Here is an 18,672-nt window from a genome sequence, read left to right on the forward strand (position 1 = left end):
TAAAATCTTAACACCAATAAAAGATGTATTTAGGTGCTTTGTGTAAATGAAGTAGTTATAATTAGCAATGTTTAGAGAGTTATTGTTGTTATTTATGGATTAAAAGAGAACATTATGTGTTGATCTGAAAACACGTATAATTACTCATTTGATATCATGGATTACACTTTGAGGCACACCTCTTTTATTTTGAAAAGCTGTTATTTATACAAACTGACCATGTTCATATGCTACAAATCTAGAAATGAGATGCTCCTTTTTTTTTACTCATGTTTTCTTTCCTGTCCACTGAATGAGACAAATAACGTGAAGAGATGTGGCCAAAGTAATGTGCTGCGTTTGTTTAATATATGCAAATAATACATGATATGATCTGAGTGCATTGCTCTCTAAGGTGGACATGAGAACAAGTTGGTACCCTGAAAATAAAAAGGATAAATCAGTAACTGGAGGAAACACAGCAGCTCTGGATCTAATCAATTGTTAATTAACATGTGATTAAAATGAAAATCTAAAATGAAAATCATTTATTCAAAATATGCATCAACAAAAAACTATTAAGATGAAAATGTTGCCTGACCAATTCTTAACCCAGTGTTAGGGTTAGCTGCTTTTTATAATGCATGTGGAACAGCCCTCTATTAGAGGTATTTAGGGGAATTATTTCCATTCAGAATTTATGCTAACCCTAACCCTAACCCATTTCTTTGTACTCTGTTTATCGTCATAAGTGCTTAATTTTAATAATATAGCAATCCTTTTGAGGAAAGCCTAGATTGATTCATCCATCCCACTTTGGATGGGGCAGCTCTTCTTTCCCGGAATCTGGCCTCATTTATTAGTCCTCCAAAACCCTGACCACCCAGGGTGCAGACCAGGAAGCAGAGTTGTAGTTTAACACACATCTCTGCAGCTTCTCTACTGTTACCCACTCTTTACTCCATCCAGAGAGTGTCTTGCCCACGACCAAAATCTAATAAATTAGCAAAGATTCCCAAAGGAATAAATCATGATAATCATAAAAATTTAAATAACTCCAATTGGGAAAAAAGTTAAAACGATTAAATATGTTGCCTTACAGAAACCTGGCTGCAGCAAGAGGATTATGTGAGCATAAATGAGGCAACTCCTTCAAGCTATTTAAATTTTCACATCCCCAGAAGTTCTGGGCGAGGAGGAGGAGTAGCAACAATCTTCCAGTCTGACTTACTGATTACTCCCAAAACAGTTAATACCTACAACTCTTTTGAATATTTAACCCTTAATTTCCCTGATCCAAATTTCAAGGCAAGAAAACCTCTTCTTTTTGTAACTTTGTATCGTCCACCAGGTCCTTACTCTGAATTTTTAGATGAGTTTTCAGAGTTCCTTTCTGATTTGGTATTAAATACTGACAGGGTCATCATAGTGGGAGATTTTAACATCCATGCTGACATTGAAGGCGATAGCTTAAGAGCAGCCTTTAATGCTATCTTAGACACTATTGGCTTTGTTCAAAATGTGAATAGTCCCACACATTCTCATCTTCATACTTTGGATCTTGTGCTGACATACGGCATAGAATGTGAAGAAATAACAGTATTTCCTCACAACCCTGTCCTCTCTGACCACTTTCTAATAACCTTCAGGATTATTAGATAATGCAGTTATAAATTTTAAATAACCTGTTTCGCTTTCTCTCTCCTCGTTGTTGCTGAGCAGCGCTGCAGAGGGCAAACATTAAGCTTTTTCCCCTTCACAGCTTGATGATTTTGTTGATGGGGTTGCTAGTTCTCTGTGTACTGCCATAGACAATGCAGCCCTATGGGAGTCCTACCTAGTCTGGAAAAATGGTTTACTGCTGTATAAGAGGACCCTTTGTAAAGCGAGAGCAGCATACTTCTCCTCATTAATAGAGGAGAATAAGAATAATCCTAGATTTCTTTTTAATACAGTTGCCAAACTCACCCAGAGCCATAGCTCTGTTGAACCGTCCATTCCACCTGCTCTTAACAGCAATGATTTTATGGGATTCTTTATAAATAAGATTGATCTTATTAAAAATAAGATCATTAGCACTCCTCTATCCGCGATTGTACCTGAGGTAGTCATGGAATCTGAACCGGGTTTAGACTGCTTTGATCCAGTTGAACTCTCTGAATTAGCAAAACTATTGTCTTCATCTAAGCCTTCAACTTGTATGTTAGATCCAGTTCCAACCAGGTTATTGAAGGAGGTATTCCCTTTGATCTCCTCCTCCATTTTAGATGTGATTAATCTATCTCTGTTACAGGGATATGTACCTAAAGCTTTTAAGATTGCTGTAATTAAACCTCTGCTTAAGAAACCGTCTCTTGACCCAGATGACTTGGTCAATTATAGACCTATATCCAATCTTCCTTTCTGATCTAAAATTCTTGAGAAAGTAGTTGCCAAACAAGTTTGCGATCACTTCCACCATAATGAACTTTTTGAAGAGTTTCAGTCTGGCTTTAGAGCTCATCATAGCACTGAAACAGCTCTGGTGAAAGTCACTAATGATATTCTCATGGCCTCAGATAATGGACTTGTATCTGTGCTCGTCCTGTTGGATCTTAGTGCTGCATTTGATACAGTTGACCATAATATTCTTTTAGAAAGACTTGAATATTTTGTTGGAATTAAAGGAAAAGCACTAGACTGGTTTAAATCTTATCTATCTGATCGAATTCAGTTTGTTCATGTTAATGATAGATCTTCAACACGCTCAAAGGTTACCTGTGGAGTACCACAGGGATCAGTGCTAGGACCAATTCTCTTTACTTTATATATGCTCCCAATTGGTAGAGTTATTAGACAGCATGGGATTAATTTCCACTGTTATGCTGATGATACCCAGCTATATCTGTCTATAATCCAGATGAAGCTAACCCATTACATAGATTACAGGCATGTCTGAAGACAGAAAAACCTGGATGACTCTTAACTTTCTGCTTCTGAATGCAGACAAAACAGAAGTTATAGTCTTTGGACCAGAGTCTCTGAAAAAGAAACTGATTAGTCAGTCACTTCATTTGGATGGGATTAAACTGATTTCAGATAATAAAGTAAAAAATCTTGGTGTTGTTTTTGATCAGGACCTGTCATTTAAATCCCAGATCAAAGAGGTTTCTATAATTTCCTTCTTTCATCTGAGGAATATTGCAAAAATGAGCAATCTCCTGTCCAGGGGTGATGCTGAGAAACTAGTCCATGCATTTGTTACTTCAAGGCTGTAAAGTAAAAACAGAAATAATTTGTGAGGGGATAAACATTTTTTCACAGCACTATACACAACCCCTCTAGTTTGTTTACATGCTTTTGTCTGACTTCAGCTCATTCAGAGAGTCACAGCTGTATGCATATTTCTGGCCTGGTCTGCTATATTATTTACTGACTGTGCCCACTGGCCTGTATAAAACCATCTGATCAAGGCAGACATCTTTTCCATCAGCTGGCCTCATTCTAAATGAGTGCACACAAGAGTTGTCTTGGGGTTTAAACCAGACGAACACAATTAAAGTTGGTAGCATATGGCCTCATGGATGAGAAACATAGAAGCTTTGTCTCCCTTAAGGCACCTTGATAGTGGATTTCAGGTCCGACTGATTAATATGTATGTGTGTACTGTGTATTTAATTTGTGAGCACTATGAACACCAAGTCAAATTCCTTGTAAATAGAAACCTACTTATATATTTTTAGCATTCTTAGCACTGCGCCTTCTGCATAGCGCAAGACTTCAAAGCACTTTACACTACATTCATTCACCCATTCACTTGCACACTGATGGTGGCAAGCTACATTGTAGCCACAGCTGCCCTGGGGCTCACTGACAGAAGCGGTGCTGCCGTACACTGGCGCCACCGGGCCCTCTGACCACCATCAGTAGACAATGCAGGTGAAGTGTTTTGCCCAAGGACACAAGGACAATGAAAGTCAGAGCCGACGCTTGAACCGTCAATCCTTCGATTTCAGGGCAAACTCCTACATCCGACGCCACTGTTACCTTGTCACCAACCTGTAAAAACATTTCCCTTCACAGTAATACCACTCTCCCCATCTGGGTACCAATCATGTCATTAAATTATCCTAAAGCAGCTGCAGCAACGCTTTTAGACTCTTTTCTATGAAGACTGGACAAATTCACAGACTTTTCTCTACTGCAGATTTGTGACTAAGACCTTAGCTAAAATAAGAACGGCTTCAGTCGGTGAGCAGATAAGGAGCTAAAAGAGCCTCCTGAACTTAAATTTAAGCAGAAACTAATGCGCTCTGCCCACCATCACACCGTGGATCTGAGCGATGTTTACTGGGCAGGCACAGCGCGGTCAGGGAAGGCGCTTCCTTAAGGATGTGGGTAATTTTTCTTTTGTACAACGATCATGGCCACTCAGTGGTCTCTCAGAATAGGGAGAGGCAGAATTCACCAGGATCACTAAAACATGCACGGATAAAGCAAAATACCACTTTGTGCATGAATGGTTAAAGGCTCACAAAAATATATCACCTTTAATAAAGGCTATTTGTGCAATGGGCAAGAATTACAGATTTGAGGGGTTGAAACTAGGAAATTCATTTCAATTCACAACCAGAATGCAGATTTTGAATGTTCAGCAGTGCTTGTAAACTCATGACTAATTCTCGGTTGTTGAAAATGAAATCACTTTTTTTTTTTTTTTTTTTTATTTATTTTATTTTATTTTATTTATTATATATATATATATATATATATATTTTTTTATATATTTTTTTATGTTTCTTTATTTTTTTAAAGGGAAAAAAAAGAATGAAATCATTTTTTTATATATATATATTTTTTTTTTTATTTGATGTTATTTATTTTTATTTTATTTATTTTTTTATTTTTTTATATATATATATATTTTTTTTTTATATTTTTTTTTGTTTTTGTTTTTTTAAAGGGAAAAAAAGAATGAAATCAATTTTTTATATATATATTTTTTTTTTTTTATTTGATGTTATTTATTTTTTTATATTTGTATATATTTTTTTATGTTTCTTTGTTTTTTTAAAGGGAAAAAAAAAGAATGAAATCATTTTTTTATATATATATATATTTTTTTTTTTATTATTATTATTTTTATTTTTTTTTTTTATTCTATTTTTTTTAAGGGAAAAAAAACGAAAGAAAATGAAACCACGTGTTCCCTCTGGGCCACCGTCATTAGCTCAGGGTAATCGTTAGCCCACAGCCCGCCAAATGCTGAAAGGACAATATTATCGCCATTACTGTTAATATATAGCAGACATTTACGCATTCAGTGTAAAATGTCACAGGGGATGGTATGGGGGGGGGCATTTAAGAAGGGGGATGGCACCCCCGTCACCCCCCCCTCAACTCCAGTATTGGATATTGTGTCATGATGGGTATAAGAGCTAGCCCAAGATGCAGAACACACATGGAGACACTGGGTAAATAGTCCAAAAGAGTTTATTGTGGCACAAACATGAGTCATGGAAAGGGAACAGTTCAGGCAGGGGGCTGGTTCACTGGGGTCTGTGCAGGGAAAGGGGAGATGGATGGTAGCTGAGTCCAAGTGAGGCTAAGCATCAAGCTAGGCTTAGCCTGGCAGTCCTGAGTTTGAGCTTCCAGCTCACTGCTGGGAACTACAGGGGAAAATCCACATGGGAACCTCCAGGGAAACTCCTCAGAGAAGTCGTCAGGTTTCTACCACGTAGGAATCTTCGGGTTAGCTCACCAGGGCAGATTAGCAGGTTAGGCTTTCCAAGAGCTTCAGGCTTGAGACTGGTTTGCTGTGGTGCAGCTCCTCCAGAGCTGCAGACCAGAGACTGGGTTCCAGTGAGGGTGCTCCTCCTGAGCTTCACAAGGAGACAGGAGGTTAAGCTCGTCCAGAGCTTCAGGAGACAGGATTCCTGTGAGGCACAGATAAGGAGAGATTAGAATCTGATCTCAACCTAGGAACAACCAAGACTCAGTCTATAGCAGAAGGTTCAGGAAGCTAACCAACTAAGATCAACACTGCGGCGTGGAATCAAGGTCTGAAGGCAGCTTAAATACTGTGGTCCTCCTGATGAGTAGATCAGCCACAGGTGTGTGGGAGGCTCAGCTCAGGAGGACCCACGGCGCACTCTGCTGGAGGCAGAGGGTAATCTCCAGAACCTAAGAAAAGACAAGGAGCAGAAGAGGATCCTCGGCGCCCTCTGGTGGGCAAGCCTGAGGATCCCAACACATTGGCCTTAAGAAAACTATTATTTGACCTTTGGAACGGAATCCATATCCAAATGCAATGAAGGAGGTCGAGGGGGTTTCTTGCTGATTAATGATGAGGTTGGCGGCAACAGAAGCCGAAGTCCAGAACTAACGAACCAGAGAACACAGGAACCAGAGCAGAGGGTAAACGGAAACACCTCAGGAGCCAATTAAGACAATCTAGCCAAGAATAATTGCTGAGCAGGAGGATAAATGCCAAACAGAACAAGAAGTTAGTGACGTGAAATATAAGAATGTTATTCATTCCTGAGCTAAAGCTCTGCTTCCCAGTAAAACAGGATCTGACTAAAATCAGGTTAACGGGTTTGGATGGAGGGAAAAGATTCCTGTACACATAGCGATCAATACTGCCTGCTGGACTCTGAAGTCTGTGAATTTCACCATTTCTACAAACTGCGGTTCATTCGGTCCACTTGGCAGACATCCAGGTGAAGCTCAGAGTTTGCTCTGAGAGGGTACGAAGAGGAAAGATAAAACTCCCAGAAGTGGACGGTGTTAAATAAACAGACAGTAGTTTCCTTTTTTATCAATAAGTTTACAAGATTTTCTCTCAGCCCCATCAGGCTTGCATCATTCTGCTAATCAAAAGAAGAATAACAGCGGATTAAAAAAACCCAAACTAACTGCATTAGTACAGATTAAATGAGCTTTGGTCAGCTGTCACAATATAAAGGTAAAAAGACTGTCTCCATGTGTTTCTCCCTTAAGAAAATTAAGGGAGAAACACATGGAGACAGTCTTTTTTAATCCCTTAAGAAAAACAATGATCTCAAAAAAATTATTAGTCAACATGAAATAAAGCCGGCTGGTGAATTTAAGTATCTGGGTGTAGTTTTAGATTAAAAATTTAAATTTGATGCCCATATTAAGAAAATGACAAAAACTATAAAGACAAATATAAACTGTTTTCGAATGATTCGACCATATGTATCAAATCAAGCTGCACAAGTATATTTGCATGCAATGATTTTATCCCATATGTCTTATTGCGCCATCGTTTAGGCCCAGGCCACAAAGTCTGTTTTAAAACCTTTACTCTCACTTCACAAGCAAGCATTAAAAATATTCGATCAACAACCGGTGAAGTGGCATCACTGCAAATTATTAAAAAATACAATATGATGACATTTGAAAATTTGATAAATTTCTCATTTTTAAAAGCTATTTTTAAATGCCTTAATGGTCTTGCCCCTGAGGTAATCTGTAAATTAGTTTTAAAGTATGCAAATGAAGGAATCAGGACAAGAGCTGGAGCTAGTGGGAACTGCAGGATTAAAAGATGTCGGACATCTATGGGTCAGTCGGCCTTCTCAGTGAAAGCATCACATCTCTGGAACTCTTTGCCTCTGGAGCTTCAGTCACAGACTGATATTCCACTTTTCTCCACAACATTGAAAAAATGGCTCAAAGACAATCAAGAGTGTGAGCACTAAACTGGCTCGTACTGTACATTTTTGTTTTAACCGCTCTTATTTTATTTATTTATTTTTTTTGTTTTTATGCATCTGTGTGTCGTTATTAACCTCCCTCCCCCTTAATACTAACACCTTTTAAAAGCCTAACCAGGGACCAAGGCTGCAAATTAGCCCATGGCTACAAGCCTTATGTACTTGGACATCGGCCACCTGTTTGGTTGCAATGTTTAATTGTACTGTCCCTGTCAAATAAACAAGTAAATTAATAAATAAAAAGGTCTTATTGATTTACTTTTATAAATTATAAAAATATTCTGAGTGGTTTTTGGTCAGATATCCTTCATGGGGGTCGATAAAAGCTGGAGGTGTTTGACGAATGATGATCAAAGTGGATCTTTAGACAAAAGGGGAGAGGGAACCTAGCAACCACAAGGATGGTTGATGAAAATCTGCATGTTTGTGTGTTGGGCGGGGGGGTGGGGGTTGCTGGTTGGTCCCCCATTAAAAGAAAGAGGGGTTTTTATTTTTATTTTTTTTATTTATTTATTTATTTATTTATTTTTTATTATTTTTTTTACATATATTTTTTTTTATCTATTTATTATTTTTTTTATTATTTTATTATTTATATATATATATATATATATATATATATATATATATATATATATTTTTTTTTTTTTTTAAGAATTAATTTTTAGAAAGTCTCCTGTCACGTCGTGTTTCTAGGGTTTGTTAGATAAAAAGTGTCACATTACATTCACAAAAAAAAGAAAAAATTCCTTCTTTAAACCGAAAACCACAGGAAATAAAACTAAACAACCTTTAAAACGATTGAAAGAATCCAGTCCTTCCTCTGTGTTGCACAGAGGCTTTTGTTGTCTGGGAGATGAATGGAGCTGCGGACCGGCGGCTCCATCGCAACTAATTCACATAAATACTGCTGAACAGAAACACAAACATTCTCACTTACAAGCCTCGCAGTCGCGTCTAATTATTGGCTATAAAACCAGAGAAACTGCAAATAAGAAAGTCAAAATATAGTTTTTTGCTCTTTATTCCTATTAACAGGAATGCCTGATCTTCTTGGTGTAATTCTCATTATTATGTAATCTATCTGTTTCTCTTATTGCACAAGACTTTTAAACATTTGGGCCAAATTCACACTGATAACTGCTGGACGCTCGAAAATATCTTTTTATTCTTAGACTATAAGGAAATAAATATGTACTCATTAAATATTGCTACAGGGAAATTAACAACATTTTATTTTCTCACATAGAAAGATGCATAATAGAAGGAACATATGTTCCTAAATTACAGCTAAAAGAAAATATGTTCAGTTTTCCACGACCCGTGCTGTTAAAAGATGATTGTGTGACATAAAACTGGTCTACTGGTAAATCTGACAGAAGGGAAAACAATGCAGTGCTAATGGCTGGAAGCATGGCACTGCTGGGATTTCACAGCACAAATAATGATTCCTCCACCCGCCATGAAAAAGGCTTTTGGTATTCTGTGAAAACCAGGAATCCTGTAAAACAAGATAAATTGGTAAAATATAAAGGAAGGATGTCACCTTTCTGCCTTTTCAAAAATCAAACATGTTAAGTTGGTGAAAAATAACCAATTTTCTCAGCTTTAAAGTCGTAGGGATAATTAGGGATCAATCATATTTAATTTCAAATCCTTCTGGCTTAAACATGTATATAAATGTTCTCTTTATTAGACCAAAATGTAAAAAAAAAAAACACAGATTTTAAGACAGAAATCCTTTTCCGTTATCTTCTGCAGGCCAGTTAGTTCATCAGCCTGAACATCTAAATTCAGCCAATCATATATCAACGGTCATCTGTGTCATTTTTTCGGTTATAGCATCTTGATTCATTTGTCGCAGCTAATATACGCAACGGTTGAAATCAGAATCTTTGCAGAGTAGAGGTGACTATTACAGGTGTATAGGTGGAGAGGGAATTTTTGGCTGTTTCTTAATTCACAAGACGGGCTAACGTTAGCCTTGCCCGCTGCAGACTGGCTAACGTTAGCCCCGGCCGCCGCAGACGGGCTAATGTTAGCCTTGCCCGCTGCAGACTGGCTAACGTTAGCCCCGGCCGCCGCAGACGGGCTAATGTTAGCCTTGGCCGCTGCAGACTGGCTAACGTTAGCCCCGGTCGCTGCAGACTGGCTAATATTAGCCCCAGCCGCTGCAGACGGGCTAATGTTAGCCTTGGCTGCTGCAGACTGGCTAACGTTAGCCCCAGCTGCTGCAGACTGGCTAATATTAGCCCCAGCCGCTGCGGTCTGGCTAATGTTAGCCTTGGCTGCTGCAGACTGGCTAATGTTAGCCTTGGCCGCTGCAGACTGGCTAACGTTGGCCCCGGCCGCTGCAGACTGGCTAACGTTAGCCCCAGCCGCTGCAGACGGACTAACGTTAGCCTTGGCCGCTGCAGACTGGCTAATGTTAGCCCCGGCCGCTGCAGACTGGCTAATGTTAGCCCCGGCCGCTGCAGACTGGCTAATGTTAGCCTTGGCTGCTGCAGACTGGCTAACCTTAGCCTCGGCCGCTGCAGACGGGCTAATGTTAGCCATGGCCGCTGCAGACTGGCTAACGTTAGCCCCGGCCGCTGCAGACGGGCTAATATTAGCCCCAGCCGCTGCAGACGGGCTAATGTTAGCCTTGGCTGCTGCAGACTGGCTAACATTAGCCCCAGCTGCTGCAGACTGGCTAATATTAGCCCCGGCCGCTGCAGACTGGCTAATGTTAGCCTTGGCTGCTGCAGACTGGCTAACGTTAGCCCCGGCCGCTCTAGACGGGCTAATATTAGCCTTGGCCGCTGCAGACTGGCTAATCTGTTAGTTCAATCTCTAACGTTCTGCTCTCTCTGCTTTTTCTCATAGTAGCTTCATCTGGTCTGTTCCTGTTTGGCTGTGACTCCATCCTGGAGAGAAATATCAGCTGTGCTGCTGCCATCAACACCTTTGTTTCTAGATGTTGGAGCTTGGCCTGTTTTCCAGTGTAGTCCTGTTTCTCTGACTGTGACTAACTGGATGTGCTCTCTTCATCCTCTGACATGGGAGCTGGCTCGGAGCTCGTCTGCCTGGCTGTGTGTTTCCTGTGGAGCTGGTTGACAGTTGCCTTTTGTATCTATGCTTCTTTTTCTATGTCTGCTCTTGTCTCCTTGAACCCCAGTGGGCCTCAGCAGATGGCCGCTCACACTGAGCATGGTTCTGCTGGAGGTTTCTTCCTGTTCAAAGGGAGTTTTTCCTCTCCACTGTCGCTACAAGCATGCTTAGTGTGAGGGATTGCTGAAGAGTCAATGAGTCGATGCAATCAGCTGGTTTTCCTTAGATAGAAAACTTTGAATCAATCTGACTGGATGATCTGGTGAACTGGAAAGTGACCTGAGATGACATGATGTGAATTGGAGCTATAGAAATAAACTGAATAGAATAGAATTAATCTTAGAAACAAAAGGCATAGATGTAGTTACTGCATCTGGAGTATTTAAGAACATATGTATGTAGTTATGTTGGTAATGTCCCTATAATATGGATCAAACATAGAGCCAACCTTAATCTAAACTCAATTCATGCTTCAGTCATTAGTCTAACTGCATGCGAAATGTCCTCACTTTGATACAAACACGGCTCTATCAGTCTAGACCGGAGTTTCCTCCCACATACACAATCCAAGGCTGGTGTGGAAATCTAGGAATGATATCAGTCAAAGGCAGACAGAGCAGAGAAAGTGAGGAGGATGAAAGGAAGTAGTAAAAAACAGGAAACTAGTGAGGCTGGAGGGGACTGGAAAGCAAACTGCAGGAGAGGAGATATTGATTTATAGTTTTCCTGCTGCTTTCTGCCTCATTAGCCGATGAAAAACACACAGCAGTGTTTGATGCAGCAGCTCAGATAGATCCATCCCAGGAGGAAGGCGAGCTTTCAGCCTGCCGTCTACTAATACTGACTGATTGTTTGAATAAATATTGTTCCCTGGTTTAAATGTCTGCTTTTTTCACTTTAATGAAATAAAATTGTTTTCTCTTTCAGATTCTTCTCCTCAATACCAGGAACAAGATGAAGAACTTTAAGAGACGGTTCTCGCTGTCGGTCCCACGTACTGAAACCATCGAGGAGAACGAGTTCACTGAACAAATCAACCAGCTGAACATCAGACACACCCAGGGTAAGAACTATGGTCCTGGTGGTGCTGATGGTGCTGATGGTCCTGGTGGTGCTGATGGTCCTGGTGGTGCTGATGGTCCTGGTGGTGCTGATGGTCCTGATGGTGCTGGTGGTCCTGATGGTGCTGGTGGTGCTGGTGGTGCTGGTGGTGCTGGTGGTCCTGATGGTGCTGGTGGTGCTGGTGGTGCTGGTGGTGCTGATGGTGCTGGTGGTGCTGATGGTGCTGGTGGTGCTGATGGTGCTGGTGGTCCTGATGGTGCTGGTGGTGCTGGTGGTGCTGATGGTCCTGGTGGTGCTGATGGTCCTGATGGTGCTGATGGTCCTGGTGGTGCTGATGGTCCTGATGGTGCTGATGGTCCTGATGGTGCTGATGGTCCTGGTGGTGCTGATGGTCCTGATGGTGCTGGTGGTCCTGATGGTGCTGGTGGTGCTGGTGGTGCTGGTGGTGCTGGTGGTCCTGATGGTGCTGGTGGTGCTGGTGGTGCTGGTGGTGCTGATGGTGCTGGTGGTGCTGATGGTGCTGGTGGTGCTGATGGTGCTGGTGGTCCTGATGGTGCTGGTGGTGCTGGTGGTGCTGATGGTCCTGGTGGTGCTGATGGTCCTGATGGTGCTGATGGTCCTGGTGGTGCTGATGGTCCTGATGGTGCTGATGGTCCTGATGGTGCTGGTGGTCCTGATGGTGCTGGTGGTGCTGGTGGTGCTGGTGGTGCTGGTGGTCCTGATGGTGCTGGTGGTGCTGGTGGTGCTGGTGGTGCTGATGGTGCTGGTGGTGCTGATGGTGCTGGTGGTGCTGATGGTGCTGGTGGTCCTGATGGTGCTGGTGGTGCTGGTGGTGCTGATGGTCCTGGTGGTGCTGATGGTCCTGATGGTGCTGGTGGTCCTGATGGTCCTGGTGGTGCTGATGGTCCTGGTGGTGCTGATGGTCCTGATGGTGCTGGTGGTCCTGATGGTGCTGGTGGTGCTGGTGGTGCTGGTGGTCCTGATGGTGCTGGTGGTGCTGGTGGTCCTGATGGTGCTGGTGGTCCTGATGGTCCTGGTGGTGCTGATGGTCCTGATGGTGCTGGTGGTCCTGATGGTGCTGGTGGTGCTGGTGGTGCTGGTGGTCCTGATGGTGCTGGTGGTGCTGGTGGTCCTGATGGTGCTGGTGGTCCTGATGGTCCTGGTGGTGCTGATGGTCCTGGTGGTGCTGATGGTCCTGATGGTGCTGGTGGTGCTGATGGTGCTGGTGGTGCTGGTGGTGCTGGTGGTCCTGATGGTGCTGGTGGTGCTGGTGGTGCTGGTGGTGCTGATGGTGCTGGTGGTGCTGATGGTGCTGGTGGTCCTGATGGTGCTGGTGGTGCTGATGGTGCTGGTGGTGCTGATGGTGCTGGTGGTCCTGATGGTGCTGATGGTGCTGGTGGTCCTGATGGTCCTGATGGTGCTGGTGGTCCTGGTGGTGCTGATGGTGCTGGTGGTGCTGATGGTGCTGGTGGTCCTGATGGTGCTGGTGGTGCTGGTGGTCCTGGTGGTGCTGGTGGTGCTGGTGGTGCTGCTGGTGGTGCTGGTGGTCCTGATGGTCCTGATGGTGCTGATGGTGCTGGTGGTGCTGATGGTGCTGGTGGTGCTGATGGTGCTGGTGGTGCTGGTGGTCCTGGTGGTGCTGGTGGTGCTGGTGGTCCTGATGGTGCTGGTGGTGCTGGTGGTCCTGATGGTGCTGGTGGTCCTGGTGGTGCTGATGGTGCTGGTGGTGCTGATGGTGCTGGTGGTCCTGATGGTGCTGGTGGTCCTGGTGGTGCTGGTGGTGCTGGTGGTCCTGATGGTGCTGGTGGTGCTGGTGGTGCTGATGGTGCTGGTGGTGCTGCTGGTGGTGCTGGTGGTCCTGATGGTCCTGATGGTGCTGGTGGTGCTGCTGGTGGTGCTGGTGGTCCTGATGGTCCTGATGGTGCTGATGGTCCTGGTGGTGCTGGTGGTCCTGGTGGTGCTGATGGTGCTGATGGTGCTGGTGGTGCTGGTGGTCCTGATGGTGCTGATGGTGCTGGTGGTCCTGATGGTGCTGGTGGTCCTGGTGGTCCTGGTGGTGCTGATGGTGCTGATGGTGGTGATGGTCCTGGTGGTGCTGATGGTGCTGGTGGTCCTGATGGTGCTGGTGGTGCTGGTGGTCCTGGTGGTGCTGATGGTGCTGGTAGTGCTGGTGGTGCTGGTGGTGCTGGTGGTCCTGATGGTGCTGGTGGTGCTGGTGGTGCTGGTGGTGCTGGTGGTGCTGATGGTCCTGGTGGTGCTGGTGGTGCTGGTGGTGCTGGTGGTCCTGATGGTGCTGGTGGTGCTGGTGGTGCTGATGGTCCTGATGGTGCTGGTGGTGCTGGTGGTGCTGGTGGTGCTAATGGTGCTGGTAGTGCTGGTGGTGCTGGTGGTGCTGGTGGTCCTGATGGTGGTGATGGTGCTGGTGGTGCTGGTGGTGCTGATGGTGCTGATGGTGGTGATGGTGCTGGTGGTGCTGATGGTCCTGGTGGTGCTGATGGTCCTGATGGTGCTGATGATGCTGGTGGTGCTGGTGGTGCTGATGGTCCTGATGGTGCTGATGATGCTGGTGGTGCTGGTGGTGCTGGTGGTGCTGATGGTGCTGGTGGTGCTGGTGGTGCTGATGGTGCTGGTGGTGCTGATGGTGCTGATGATGCTGGTGGTGCTGGTGGTGCTGATGGTCCTGATGGTGCTGATGATGCTGGTGGTGCTGGTGGTGCTGGTGGTGCTGGTGGTGCTGGTGGTGCTGATGGTGCTGGTGGTGCTGATGATGCTGGTGGTGCTGGTGGTGCTGGTGGTGCTGATGGTGCTGATGGTGCTGGTGGTGCTGGTGGTGCTGGTGGTGCTGGTGGTCCTGATGGTGCTGATGATGCTGGTGGTGCTGATGGTCCTGATGGTCTTGATGGTGCTGATGGTGCTGATGGTGCTGATGGTGCTGGTGGTGCTGGTGATGCTGATGGTGCTGGTGGTCCTGATGGTCCTGATGGTGCTGGTGGTGCTGGTGGTCCTGATGATGCTGGTGGTCCTGGTGGTGCTGATGGTCCTGGTGGTGCTGATGGTCCTGGTGGTGCTGATGGTGCTGGTGGTCCTGGTGGTGCTGGTGGTGCTGGTGGTGCTGGTGGTGCTGGTGGTGCTGATGGTCCTGATGGTGCTGATGGTGCTGGTGGTGCTGGTGGTGCTGATGGTCCTGATGGTGCTGATGGTGCTGGTGGTCCTGATGGTGCTGGTGGTGCTGGTGGTGCTGATGGTCCTGATGGTGCTGATGGTGCTGGTGGTCCTGATGGTGCTGGTGGTGCTGATGGTCCTGGTGGTGCTGGTGGTCCTGATGGTGCTGGTGGTGCTGGTGGTCCTGATGGTCCTGATGGTGCTGATGGTGCTGATGGTCCTGATGGTGCTGATGGTGCTGGTGGTGCTGATGGTGCTGATGGTCCTGGTGGTGCTGATGGTGCTGATGGTCCTGATGGTGCTGGTGGTCCTGATGGTGCTGATGGTGCTGGTGGTCTTGATAGTGCTGATGGTCCTGATGGTGCTGGTGGTGCTGATGGTCCTGATGGTCCTGATGGTGCTGATAGTGCTGATGATGCTGATGATCCTGATGGTGCTGGTGGTCCTGATGGTGCTGATGGTGCTGGTGGTCCTGATGGTGCTGATGGTCCTGGTGGTGCTGGTGGTGCTGGTGGTCCTGATGGTCCTGATGGTCCTGGTGGTGCTGATGGTGCTGGTGGTGCTGATGGTCCTGATGATGCTGATGGTGCTGGTGGTGCTGATGGTCCTGGTGGTCCTGATGGTGTTGATGGTCCTGGTGGTCCTGATGGTCCTGATGGTCTTGATAGTGCTGATGGTCCTGATGGTCCTGATGGTGGTGATGGTCCTGGTGGTCCTGATGGTCCTGGTGGTCCTGATGGTCCTGATGATGCTGATGGTCCTGGTGGTCCTGATGGTCCTGGTGGTGCTGATGGTGCTGGTGGTCCTGATGGTGCTGGTGGTGCTGGTGTTCGGGTGGTGCTGATGGTCCTGATGGTCCTGGTGGTGCTGATGGTGCTGGTGGTCCTGGTGGTGCTGATGGTGCTGGTAGTGCTGGTGGTGCTGATGGTGCTGGTAGTGCTGGTGGTGCTGGTGGTGCTGATGGTGCTGGTAGTGCTGGTGGTGCTGGTGGTGCTGATGGTCCTGATGGTGGTGATGGTCCTGATGGTGGTGATGGTCCTGATGGTCCTGATGGTGGTGATGGTCCTGGTGGTCCTGATGGTCCTGGTGGTCCTGATGGTCCTGATGGTCCTGATGTTCCTGATGGTCCTGATGGTGGTGATGGTCCTGGTGGTCCTGATGGTCCTGGTGGTCCTGATGGTCCTGATGGTCCTGATGGTGCTGATGGTCCTGGTGGTCCTGATGGTCCTGGTGGTGCTGATGGTCCTGGTGGTGCTGATGGTCCTGATGGTCCTGATGATGCTGTGGTCCTGGTGGTCCTGATGGTCCTGGTGGTCCTGATGGTCCTGATGATGCTGAGGGTCCTGGTGGTGCTGATGGTCCTGGTGGTGCTGATGGTCCTGATGGTCCTGATGGTCCTGATGGTCCTGATGGTCCTGATGGTCCTGATGTTCCTGATGGTCCTGATGTTGCTGATGGTCCTGATGGTTCTGATGGTCCTGATGGTCCTGATGATCCTGATGTTCCTGATGTTCCTGATGGTGCTGATGGTCCTGATGGTGCTGGTGGTCCTGATGGTGCTGATGGTCCTGATGGTGCTGATGGTCCTGATGGTGCTGATGGTCCTAATGTTCCTGATGGTCCTGATGTTCCTGATGGTCCTGATGGTCCTAATGGTCCTGATGGTCCTGATGTTCCTGATGGTCCTGATGGTCCTGATGATCCTGATGTTCCTGATGGTCCTGATGGTCCTGATGGTCCTGGTGGTGCTGATGGTCCTGATGGTCCTGATGTTCCTGATGGTCCTGATGGTCCTGATGGTCCTGATGGTCCTGATGTTCCTGATGGTCCTGATGGTTCTGATGGTCCTGATGGTCCTGATGATCCTGATGGTCCTGATGGTCCTGATGGTCCTGATGGTCCTGGTGGTGCTGATGGTCCTGATGGTCCTGATGGTCCTGATGGTCCTGATGTTCCTGATGGTCCTGATGGTCCTGATGATCCTGATGTTCCTGATGGTCCTGATGGTCCTGATGGTCCTGGTGGTGCTGATGTTCCTGATGGTCCTGATGTTCCTGATGGTCCTGATGGTCCTGATGGTCCTGATGTTCATGATGGTCCTGATGGTCCTGATGATCCTGATGTTCCTGATGGTCCTGATGGTCCTGATGGTCCTGATGTTCCTGATGGTCCTGATGTTCCTGATGGTCCTGATGGTCCTGATGGTCCTGATGTTCCTGATGGTCCTGATGTTCCTGATGGTCCTGATCGTCCTGATGATCCTGATGGTGCTGGTGGTACTGATCCATCCATCCATCCATCCATCCATCCATCCATCATCCATCATCCATCCATCATCCATCCATCATCCATCCATCATCCATCCATCCATCATCCATCCATTCATCATCCATCCATCATCCATCCATCCGTCCATCCATCCATCATCCATCCATCATCCATCCATCCATCCATCATCCATCCATCCATCATCCATCCATCCATCCGTCCATCCATCCATCCATCCATCCATCCATCCATCATCCATCCATCATCCATCCATCCATCATCCATCCATCCATCCGTCCGTCCATCCATCCATCATCCATCCATCATCCATCCATCCATCCATCCATCATCCATCCATCATCCATCCATCATCCATCCATCATCCATCCATCCATCATCCATCCATTCATCATCCATCCATCATCCATCCATCCATCATCCATCCATCCATCCATCCGTCCATCATCCATCCATCCATCATCCATCCATCCATCCATCCATCCATCCATCCAATTACTGCTGCTCATATTAGCCTCATCTTTTCCTCCCTAATCAGTGATGAAAGGATCAATAGAGCAGAGCAGCTGTGAAATTCAAATGAGCATCAACAGGTTTTCATTTCATCCTTTCAGCCAGTTTGCTCTGGTAATAAATGCAGCAAATATCCAGGCTAGCTTGGAGCTTCTCTGTGAGTTTTATCAAATGTGCTGTAGGATTCATTAAGGCATTTTATAGATCTGAAAGCCTCTTTTTTCTCTTCTTCCTCACCTGTCTGCTTCTCTAATGGGTGCTAAGCTTGTGGTTCCATGTTTGCGAGCGGAGGATGAAACATAGCACAGGTTGAGCTGTAATTATTTAGGTTTTAGTGCAGTATGCATGCCTCGGTGTTGGAAAAGTAGCTTTAGTAACACCTAATAAAGTGACCTTCACTTTAACAAGGAGACCTGCTCTGTGTTAGTTATCGTCTCCATGGAAACAGGGATTGCAAATTGCACACCAAGGGGGTGACATGTCCACTATAAAGTCGTCGTTCTCATTGCTGCCACTGAAGCGGCCAGGGCTAATGTTAGTCCGTCTGCAGTGGCCAGGGTTAACGTTAGCCCGTCTGCAGCAGCCAGGGCTAACGTTAGTCCGTCTGCAGCGGCCAGGGCTAACGTTAGTCCGTCTGCAGCGGCCAGGTCTAACTTTAGTCCGTCTGCAGCGGCCAGGGCTAACGTTAGTCCGTCTGCAGCGGCCAGGTCTAACTTAAGTCCGTCTGCAGCGGCCAGGTCTAACTTTAGTCCGTCTGCAGCGGCCAGGGCTAACGTTAGTCCGTCTGCAGCGGCCAGGTCTAACTTTAGTCCGTCTGCAGCGGCCAGGTCTAACGTTAGTCCGTCTGCAGCAGCCAGGG

General features: G+C 46.0%; 1 protein-coding gene across 1 annotated transcript in view; it reads left to right on the plus strand.

The window, feature by feature from the left end:
- cdk18 (cyclin dependent kinase 18) overlaps window positions 1-18,672 on the plus strand; it is a 58,421-nt gene that overhangs the window by 6,625 nt on the left and 33,124 nt on the right. The window contains exon 2 of the mRNA XM_038304370.1: window positions 11,718-11,853. Within this exon, the coding sequence (XP_038160298.1) occupies window positions 11,745-11,853 (109 nt within the window). The 5' untranslated portion in view covers window positions 11,718-11,744. The remainder of the gene's footprint in view (window positions 1-11,717; window positions 11,854-18,672) is intronic.

The sequence above is a fragment of the Cyprinodon tularosa genome, unplaced genomic scaffold, assembly GCF_016077235.1.
Source record: "Cyprinodon tularosa strain WSP-4 unplaced genomic scaffold, ASM1607723v1 ctg1141, whole genome shotgun sequence".
NCBI lineage: Eukaryota > Metazoa > Chordata > Actinopteri > Cyprinodontiformes > Cyprinodontidae > Cyprinodon > Cyprinodon tularosa.